The sequence below is a fragment of the Vulpes vulpes genome, chromosome 6 (genome assembly GCF_048418805.1).
Source record: "Vulpes vulpes isolate BD-2025 chromosome 6, VulVul3, whole genome shotgun sequence".
Lineage (NCBI taxonomy): Eukaryota > Metazoa > Chordata > Mammalia > Carnivora > Canidae > Vulpes > Vulpes vulpes.
In genome coordinates, this window is record NC_132785.1 from 5,820,167 (window position 1) to 5,830,490 (window position 10,324).

The following is a 10,324-nucleotide window of genomic DNA, read 5'->3' on the forward strand; positions in this document are numbered from 1 at the left end:
GCCTCTGAGATTCCCAGACCAAGTTCAACCACTTGCCGCTGACAAAGTCCAAAGGCAGAGAGATGAGTGGTGGTGAAACAAGAAAGTTTATTTCAGTGAGGCCAACACTGGGAAGACAGAGGAGTAGGGGTTCAAAGACCATCTCCAAAGGGCTGAAAATACTTCCACGTATGTATAAGGAAAATGTGGGGCAAAGGTGGGTGGGTGAGTGCTGGTGGGCAGTGAAGGAAGGCTTAAATCCATCATAATCTTAAGAGTCCATCATGGGTGGTGTCTTGCTGGCTCAGGGCAGTCCTTATTGCTTCAGGGGGTAGTTCTGATTCTCATCAGGGAATACTTTGCCTTCAGGCTCTTCCACCTGAGCCAAGGGAAAAGCTGGAAAGAAGAACCCGACTAGAAAGTCTGAGATCAAAATGGAGGCCAACGAAGTCCTCTTTCAGGACTTCTAGAATTGCTCCTTAGGAGGGAAACACAGTTGGAATATACTTTTGTTGTTCCCCTTTTCTTGCAGCTTGCGAGGTGGATGTGATGGCTGGAGTTCCAGCTCTGTTGCAGGCCTTATTGGTGGCGAAGAAAGGAAAATCCTAGGCCTCTGACGCCCATGACGTCACCACACGTGTCTGGACTGCAGATTCCTGAATTTCTTTTATACAAGAGAATCAATAAACCCTTACGTGTTTAAGCCACCATAGGCAATCCTGAACTGATAAAAGGGTGAATGAACCCTTCTGAGGTACTTTTTTCATGTGAGGACTTGAGTTAAGAGGCCAGAAGACAATGTCTTTGAGACCTCTTTAACTTCAAGAGATCCCAAATCATATTCAGCTGTAAAATTTAGGACAACCTTAGGTTTTGTTAGAAATCACTGAATAAATCATTGTAAGAAAATGTTATAAAAAAAAATTTCAGGGGTGTCTGGGTGGCTCAGTTGGTTAAGAACCTATCTCAGCTCAGGTCATAATCTCAGGGTTGAGTTCAAGCCTCTCTTTGGGTTCTACCCTGGGTGGGGAGCCTACTTAAAAAAACATTCAAATGATGCCAGAGTAAAAGCTAATAGGTTAAAGACCAAATCCTTCCAATTTCGTTAGTGGCTTGTAATTATTAATGAATAATTTTCCCTATTTGCAGTATTCGTGTTCTAAGTAGGCATTTTCAAGATTTGGTGCAGATTTTTAATTTTTTTTTTTAAAAGCTTTTATTTATTCGTTTGAAAAAGAGAGAGCTTGAGCATGGGAGTGAGGCAGACGGAGAAGCAGATTCCTCACTGAGCCAGGAGCCCAACTCAGGAGCCCAACTCAGGGCTTCATCGCAAGAATATAGACCTCATGCCCTGAGCCACCCAGGTGCCCCGGCACAGATTTCTTTTTTTTTTTAATTTATGATAGTCACAAACACAGAGAGAGAGAGAGGCAGAGACACAGGCAGAGGGAGAAGCAGGCTCCATGCACCGGGAGCCCGACGTGGGATTCCATCCCGGGTCTCCAGGATCGCGCCCTGGGCCAAAGGTAGGCGCTAAACCGCTGCGCCACCCAGGGATCCCCCAGATTTTTTAAAAGATTTTATCAACTTATTCATGAGACACACACAGAGAGAGGCAGAGACACAGGCAGAGGGAGAAGCAGGCTCCCTGCGGGGACCCCGACCTGAGCCAAAGGCAGATGCTCAGATGGAGGGTTCGGTGCAGCTCCAGATCACATCTTTTTGGGGAGGGCACATTTTGACTCCTCCCTCATCTCAATTCACTGTTCTGGGTTCTGCTCTTTTCGAGTTGCTCTCTGTGAAGAATGCTTCATTACTGGATTTAGCAGGGAGGGGGTCGGAGTTGATATAGAATTGCCTGATTTCTTTGATGTACCAGAACAAAAGTTTCTGTGAGGGGGACGCCTGGGGCGCTCAGGGGCTGAGCGTCTGCCTTAGGCGTGACGCCGGGGTCCCGGGATGAAGTCCCGCATCGGGCTCCCTGCATGGGGCCTGCTTGTCCCTGTGTCTCTGTCTCTCTCTGGGTCTCTCATGAATAAATAAAATCTTTAAAAAAATAGATTAGATAGGTAGATAGATACGTAGATAGAGTGGGAAAGTGGGCGTTTGGGTGGCTCCATGGTTGAGCATCTGCCTTCCGCCCAGGGTGTGACCCCGGGTCCCAGGATCGAGTCCCATGTCGGGCTCCCCGCATGGAACCTGCTTCTCCCTCTGCCTCTCTCTCTCTCATGAATAAATAAATAAAACCTTAAAAAAAAAAAAAGAAAAAAAATTGTGAAAAATTGTGTAAAAAATCTGGTTTTAACTTGCTCACGATTGGGAGCTCCGTGCAAAACCCGGTGCCACGGACCTTGCAGGGCATAAAAGTATCTGTAGAATTTAACGAGCTCTCCGGTTTCCCACCAAAACGGAAACAAAACGGCTTCCTTGAGCGTTTGCTCCGAACCGGACACCGGGACGTGAAGTCCGACCAGCGCTCGGGCCGGCGGGGAGCCCCCAGTTCCGTCCGACTCTGTGGCAGCCGGGCTATCCCTTCGAGGTCATCTTCGAGGTCATCGTCGACGGACGCTAAAGGTCTTTTTTTTCTTTCTTCGCACGGAGGACAGGGTCCAAGGCCAAGCGCAAAACGGGGCGGGCAGGCTCTGCAGCGGCATCCCGGACGGGCCCCGGCCTCCTCACGCGGAAGCCCGCCGGGGGCCCCCCCACCTCCCCGCCGGCGGGGCCACCGCAGCCGCACGGGGCGCCCCGGAACCACGGCCGGGCAGGGAGCCCCCCGGCGGGGGCCTGGAGCGAGGCCGACTGCCCGCGCCCCACCCCCTCCCCGCGGACGGCCTCGCTCCACCCTCTCCCCGGGCCCCGACCTTCCGTGAACGCCAAGTCCTCCACGGCGACTCGCTTGTGTTCCCGGAACGGGCGGGCGCGGAGGCCTGAGGGGCCGCCATCCTCCTCGCAGCCGCAGCAGGCTCGGCACCTCCGCGGGGCGGGGAGGCCGGGACCCGGGGAGCCGCGGGCGCGGCGGCGGGCGCCATTGTGTCCCGGCGGCCAAGTCCCCGGATGCTCGCCGCGGCCCCGCCCCCCGCGCGGCCGTGCGTGCCACGTCACCGCGCGCGGCGCTTCCGGAGGCGCCGCGGGCGATGACGTAGGGGGACGTGCCCTCTATATGAGGTTGGGGAGCGGCTGAGTCGGCCTTTTCCGCCCGCTCCCCCCTCCCCCCGAGAGCCGCTCCGGCTGCCGCGCGCTCGCCCCGAGCTCCCGGCTCCTGCCAAGCCCGCGCCGCCGCCGCCCGCCTCCAGCCGTCGTCATGATCATCTACCGGGACCTCATCAGCCGTGAGTCGTGGCTGCACCCCCCGTGCCGCCGCGCGCAGGGGCCCGGGAGGCCGCGCGGGGGGCGGGGGGCGGGGGAGGCCGCGCGGGCCTGGAGGACGCCGGCCCCTCTCCGGGGCGAGGAGGGGTCGGGGTCGGGCCCGGGTGGGGCCGGGGGCTCGGGCGCGCGGGGGCTGGCAGCGGGGGCAGCCGGGCCCGCGCGGGCGATGGCGGCGCGGGTCCCCGAGCCCGGGCGCGCGGTGACGGGCGGGCCTGTGTCCCCGAGCAGATGACGAGATGTTCTCCGACATCTACAAGATCCGGGAGATCGCGGACGGGCTGTGCCTGGAGGTGGAGGGGAAGGTGAGTCGGGCGGCGGCGGCGGCGGCGGCGGCGGCGCGGGGGAGGCCAGGCCGGGCGGGCTCGGGTTTCCGCCGCTCGCTCCCCCGCCCGCGGTTGTGCAATCCTCTCCGCTGCCTCCTGGCGGAGGGGACGCTCTCTTCCGGGCTCTCGGGTTTTTCTAGAAAAGTGGAGGCGGAGCTGAGCCTGGAAATAGGTCCCCGCCGCCGGGGCGCCCATCCTCCTCCCGGGCGGCCGGGGTGTGAAGGGCCCTGCCGCCCTTCTGGCCCAACAAAGAATCCTTGTTGAGTTTCGGTGTCGGAGGAATTTCGAGGGGCGTGAGGCTTTTATTTTATTTCTCTTTCTCTTTCCCCATGACGCTGTCTTCGTGGTTTTTAGCAAGACTCCGAAGTGTTGGGTGGGAGGAGGATTGTGTGAACTGCTGACCTAGAAGATCTGGGTCTGGGGGGGTTTGCCTTTATGCAAAGGTCCAAAACGTCTGAAACCGGACTTTTTTTTTTTTTTCTTATCTCCTCCTCCCCTCCTCAATGTAGATGGTCAGTAGGACAGAGGGTAACATTGACGACTCGCTCATTGGTGGAAATGCCTCCGCGGAAGGCCCGGAGGGCGAAGGTACCGAAAGCACAGTAATCACCGGTGTCGATATTGTCATGAACCATCACTTGCAGGAAACCAGCTTCACAAAAGAAGCCTACAAGAAGTACATCAAAGATTACATGAAATCGTAAGTGGTCCTGGTGCAGCCCGCCCTAAGGTCAGCCCTGCGGGATTTGGGGATAAGGTAACCTGGAGCTTCTTTAGCAGCAGGCATGCTTGGGAAAGGCTTTCTTGTTGATGAGCTCACAAAGACAGATGCCTTCCTATAAATAAACTAATGTGAGCATACCGCAGCTGGAAGTGTGGTTTTAGCTCTTAAGTGTTCTTTGGGAGTTAAGTGAAACCCTAAATTGTCAAGACTTGAAACTTTCATTCCTGTGAGCTGGTAGTTTCTTGATTGTGCCATGTGAATTTTTGCCCGGTGACAGCCAGCTGCCCTTTTCAGGGTTTGTTTGTTTTAGTTTGTTTGTTTGTTTTAACTGAAAAAGAATTTGTTTTGCTGAGAACTGAGTACTTTAACCTGTCAATAAAATACTGTTTTAGAATCAAAGGCAAACTTGAAGAACAGAGGCCAGAAAGAGTAAAGCCCTTTATGACGGGGGCTGCAGAACAAATCAAGCACATCCTTGCTAATTTCAAAAACTACCAGGTAAATACTATAAATGTTTCTCAAGAATTGTGCAATTGTAATTGCCAGAGCAACAAATGACTTGATAAATCGCTGATGTAACGGGATTATTTTCTGGGTCTTCTGAGCAGTTTAAATACTTCATAGATTCCTTTCCAGTAGTCCTCACTGTGGAAAGTGGCCTTTCCTGCTCCCAAGTGTGTTTCTAGATCTTGCCTGCTGATTGTAGAACCTCATCCCTACTTACTCTCCAGATGACAGGTTTTATTTCTCCTGGTCTAGAATTGCTTGGTAACCTCCTGTAGTCTTCCTGTCTTTTTATTTACAATTCCAGTCTCATTGCCCCTGGAGTTCTTTTTTCACTTCTGTTGGGAAACTCAGTGGCTCCCTTGGCACTTTATAGAACTTAAAAAAACTCCTTACAGTCTGGCTCTTTGACTTTCCAGCTTTCACAAGTCCTCTGGCCAGAAGATAACTTTCCTCCTATAACATGCTCTCTCACTGTTTGATGCCATAAACAGGCTTTTAACAGAGTTGGAATTGTATATGTGGGGTTGAGAGAGTGTTTCCAGAAAGCCTGAAGTGTTCTGGATTGCTCTGTACTCACTTTGGTCAATTGTTAGTGTTCTCATTTGGTGAGCAGAGGTTTGAGTAGTAGTTTTTTTTTTTTTTTTTTTTTTTTCTTCTGGTGAAAAGCTCTTAAATTGTGTTTTGAAGCCTTTGTTTTACTGTAGATTGTTTTGATAGGATCTGTATATAATGGCCTAATTCTGGGTATTTGTTGTTTGCCCCCTAAGTTCTTTATTGGTGAAAACATGAATCCAGATGGCATGGTTGCACTCCTGGACTACCGTGAGGACGGTGTGACCCCTTATATGATTTTCTTTAAGGATGGTTTAGAAATGGAAAAATGTGTAAGTATAAGGAAGTGGGTTGAAATCAGTAATGTAAAAGTGGAGACATGTTCTGTGTGACTGTCTCTTGCTGTTGGGTACTTAGAATGGGTTTTACAGCAGTCTCCAAAATGTAGGTCCAACTCTGGTTTCTCTTTGGGAGTCTAAAAGGGTTGTGTTTCACATACAAGATTTTTACGGCACAGAAAAGGCACTTAGAAATACAGAAAGCTTTTCATGTAGATGGCTTAAATCCCGGCTTATGTACTAAACTGGAGATAAGAAACTGCATTCTGTTGATTTTTTTTCACCCCCATAGAAAGTCTTTCTCTTCATATTTTGCCATGCATACGTGCGTGAGTGGCATGTATGGTGCTAGACCTTTTTCACTTTGGTTTACTGATGATTGGCAACTGGTCACTGGAAGCCTTGATGTTACTAGCTTTTAGTAAATAAAGTTAGAGCTGGCTGCTTATCCAGTATGCAGAATCCTTTAGTAAAATTAAATGAATGTCTACTATGCAAGGAATTGTTGGAGGCCGTACAGAAATGAGAGCATTCATTATTCTAGCTTTCAGAGGCTTCCATATAAATTAGGAACAAGATAAACTTGAGGCTACGCTAAATAAGAGAAGAGACCTCAGTGGACGAAAATGTCTTCAGATGGCATGAGCTGCTACGGAAAGTATTCCAGGAACATCTGCGGGTTTTGTTGGTAGAACAAAAAGTATGTGTGTGAGTGGGACTTGCTTCAGAATGAGATTTTTAGAAAATGTGCCACCCCTGCTTTGGTGAGGATAGTCCTGCATCCACTGATAGACCTTGAACAATTGGCTGTTGTTCTTTTGGTTTGCACTAGGATGCAAGAGAAAAAAATCCCTGCGCTTTCTGTCTGTCCGTGTGGCAGCCCAGATTGAATAGGGGAGTACATCGGTGGCGTGGAAGGGTTAACTGTTTTCATACTGGATCAAAGTGTTAATACCCTGTCTTGTTTCTACAGTAACGAACTTGGCTGTTAACTTTGGATGTATCACCTGTTGTCCTAACTGGCTGCTGCTCTTCATCCACACAACACCAGGACTTAGACAAATGGGACTGATGTCATCTTGAGCTCTTTATTTTGACCTTGATTTATTTGGAGCGGAGGCATTGTTTTTAAGAAAAAAACATGTCATGTAGGTTGTCTAAAAATAAAATGCATTTAAACTCATTTGAGAGAATGCCTCTTAGTTTAACACAATTTTAAATCCATCCTGTGTAGTGTCCTGAAGAAGCTAGAGCCTGGTTGTAGACTACTGCTAGAAAGCATAAGACTGCCTGCAGATAACTTCAACAGTGAAAGCTACTTCTGGGACTGGAATATAAAAAAACAAGAACCAAAAGTCTTAATTCTGAGTTCAAGTAAAGGGAAAGACCATGCTCATAGCTGGGCCAACATTTGAAGTGGATTCCTTACACATTTCATCACCTACAAACGGAAGTAGTTAACTCTGGAAGAGATTGCCAAAAGAATAAAAAGAGACTAATAACAGTTGGAAGCAAAGTATTGTCTGATCTTATTTATCTTAAGTAGAGCCAAGTTCTAGAGAAATCTAGACATCTCCTGGAATGCTTGTGTCAAACTATCTGGAATGGGACTGGCAAACTGGCTTGTCCCGCCACTTGTTGGGTGACTTTTAAGGTGTTTATATTTTTTAAATGGAAAAAAATAGCTGGTGGGATATGAAAAGTACGAAGACCTAAATTTGTATCTGGTTTTTTTTGAACATTGCCATGCTCCTAAGAGCAGGGTAGGACAGACCTTAAGGCCTACATAGCCTAAAACAACCATGTGACCCCTTAAAAGGTTTGCCAGCCGTGCTTTAAAAGATGAAGTTGTAGATGGAATGTGGGATAGCTGGTTGTGTCCTGTTGTATCTGAAAGGGCTGTGGGTGTCTGAAGGAGAATAAGGAAAATGCATCCATGTGACAGACCTGGAGCAGTTTCTATCTGCTCCTAAGGTTTCTGCTAGAGATGCAAGAAAAAGCTATCCTCGCGCTTTCTAGCTGCCTGACGGTGGCAGTCAAGATTGAATGGGGGAGTACAGGGGAAAAAACTGCAGCTCAGGAGTGACTTGGTTAACAGTGAAGATCTTGTTTTACTAAAAGGATCTAAAATTGGAGTTTACAAGAAGTGTTGGAAAATGGCTTCCCATATCCTTGCCTTTTAATTCCATTCTTAAGAGCTTAAGGGTTAAAACTAAATTGAGGGCAAGCCAGTGACTCATCTCCTAAGACATGTGAACTTGGGCAAATCCAGTGATTTAGCTGTCTGGAATTTGCCCTAGAGGTTTGGGAGTCCATCGTGTGGGTCACAGCCTGAGACACTAAGGTTGATGGTGCCCCCTGGTGATTAGTGGAAGCAAACTCAAGTACTGGAAACTAGTCAAGTAGGTGGCAATTTTAAGCATTCTGACCTGACCTTAAAATACAGAAAAAGTGCCAGTTGCTGACCCAGGAGACCAGTTGATCCTCTCTGAAATGGGAGAATTTTGGGGCCGTGGTCAGTGCTGTGACCCTGAACACCTGATTACAGGAGAGGTCTGACTGGAGTAGAGAGTTAGCTATGGAAAGGGACAGGAGTAGGGGTGCAGAGACTTTGTAGGAAGCGAAGGATCCGAGTCCACCCAACCGTATTTTCAGTCGTTACAGGTAAGAGTCTTGTTAAGCTACTTTGAGCAAGAGTTAACACGGGACGTGTGCACATCACAGGGCCTGTCCTTTATGTCTATTGGTTCTAAGATTGATACGGGCATGTTCTTCGTGTCTTTCAAGCCCTAGGCTTTGTTAGGTGTGTGGAGAGGAACTGTAAAGGGACTTTAATAGTCTGGGAAGGCCTTTGTGATAGGATTTGAATAGGAGCTTGAAAGCAAGTAAGGCTTTGTGGCTATTTGAGGGCAGAACGTTCCAAGCAAAGAATAGCAAATGCAGAATCTGAAGTGGAGTGTGTTTAACATGTTCTAGGGAGAACGTGGCCAGTTTGGTGGACCCACGATGGCTAGAGAAAGGGCTAAGGCATAGAAGTGAGTATCCAGGGAAAGAGGAAACCAAGTCCTGTAGGAAGGCCACAGGAGCAGAAGGGGGACATCTGACCTGATGAATTAGATAAGCAGTTGAGTATTTCACTTGGGAGGATAGCGGAGAAATCTAAAGATTTAAAGAGCTACTGGAAAAATCTCAACGCAAGATACTTGAAGCCAAAACCCTGGGTGAGATCACCTAGGAAGCACAGACTCCTCCCTCTGACAGAGCTTGAGATTGGTCACCATGATGACCAACTGGCAAAGTGACCCCGAGGTAGTAGACAGTGTTTCAGGGTTATCTCTTGCAGACTAGTCAAGATAAGGACCAAGAAGGTGAACTTGACGAGTGTTTGAATAGTAGAGGAAGAAAGCCTGATTGAAATGGGCTCAACAGGACAACCCCAGGCAGCACACTGCCTGTGAAATGTCAATCCACTTGACCCTTGAGCAACATGGGTTTGAACTGAATTTTTTTTTACAGTTCTGCAAATGTATTTTTTTCTCTAGTTTTATGGTAAAACTATAGTATGGGACCTATAAAATACGTGTTAAAATGCTGTCAGGCTTCTGGTCAACAGCAGGCTATTAAGTGCAGAGTGGGAAGATAGGTGCAGGTTTTTTACTGAGGGGAGGGGTTCAAGGATCAACTACATATTTTATTACCTGTTAATCTGTTTAAGTAGTAGGTGTGTGTGAATGGCTCATTGGAATCATTAGACCTTAAAATAGAGTTAGAATATAACTTGTTGACTAAATCCCATCATCTCCACTTCAGGGTCACCAATAACTACAAACTAAATTTGGTTATGATGACAATCAGTTGATTTTAACCAAGAAACCAGCAGAAATCTCAATCAACTCAGGAAAATCTTGATGCAAAAGCATCCTCAAGTTCTGAGCATGAGCCCCATTCATGGGGCTGAGCGACCTCCAGCTAGAATATTTAGCAAAACAGAACTTAAATCAGGAGAACTTGAATTAAGACATCACATTGTAGTGACTGGTAATTTATACTGAGATTGTTACTACACAAACCATAATTCTATTACAAAAGCACAGCTAACAGCACCCTGGTAGGCCGCAAACCCATTCCTTGAAAAAAAGCTCCAGCTTTGTGTCCAGGGATTGGTTTCCAGAGAGTGTCCAACTTGATGTTTTGGGGACAGATTTATGATCTGAAGCCATGGGCCATACTTGAAAATCACTGAAAAACAGTTTTCATACTGCATAAAAATAAGCTACTTTGGATATTTAGTTCTTTAGGTAACATTTGAATATTCCATTATTCCAAAGGTAGTCTATACATCGCTAAAGGAAAAGGTGCTGGGGCACCTGGCTGGCTCAGTCGGTAGAGCATGTGACTCTTGATCCTGGGGTTGAGAGTTCAAGCCTCACATTGGGTGTAGAAATTAAAATCTTTGGAAAGGGGCGGGGTGTGATCCTGGAGTTCCACTCGGGCTCCCTACATGGACCCTGTTTCTCCCTCTGCCTGGGTCTCTG

The 10,324-nt window shown here is 48.2% G+C and overlaps 2 protein-coding genes and 2 non-coding genes across 4 annotated transcripts; 3 read left to right on the top strand and 1 right to left on the bottom strand.

Annotated features, from left to right (window-relative positions):
- Positions 1 to 67: 67 nt before the first annotated feature.
- LOC140599286 (uncharacterized) lies at positions 68 to 3,595 on the bottom strand. The gene is made up of 2 exons (XM_072760590.1): positions 2,841 to 3,595; positions 68 to 635 (listed from the first exon to the last, which is right to left on the bottom strand). The coding sequence occupies exons 1-2, from the start codon at positions 3,593 to 3,595 to the stop codon at positions 608 to 610; spliced, it is 783 nt and encodes a 260-aa protein (XP_072616691.1). The 3' UTR covers positions 68 to 607.
- TPT1 (tumor protein, translationally-controlled 1) lies at positions 3,173 to 6,972 on the top strand. The gene is made up of 6 exons (XM_072760592.1): positions 3,173 to 3,308; positions 3,574 to 3,647; positions 4,178 to 4,368; positions 4,785 to 4,890; positions 5,667 to 5,783; positions 6,763 to 6,972. The coding sequence occupies exons 1-6, from the start codon at positions 3,281 to 3,283 to the stop codon at positions 6,763 to 6,765; spliced, it is 519 nt and encodes a 172-aa protein (XP_072616693.1). The 5' UTR covers positions 3,173 to 3,280; the 3' UTR covers positions 6,766 to 6,972.
- LOC112933955 (small nucleolar RNA SNORA31) lies at positions 6,566 to 6,695 on the top strand. The gene has a single exon (XR_003237785.1). It is a non-coding gene; the product is annotated as a small nucleolar RNA SNORA31 (small nucleolar RNA).
- Positions 6,973 to 7,717: 745 nt separating the features above from the next.
- On the top strand, positions 7,718 to 7,851 carry LOC112933956 (small nucleolar RNA SNORA31). Its single transcript, XR_003237786.1, has one exon. It is a non-coding gene; the product is annotated as a small nucleolar RNA SNORA31 (small nucleolar RNA).
- Positions 7,852 to 10,324: the final 2,473 nt, after the last annotated feature.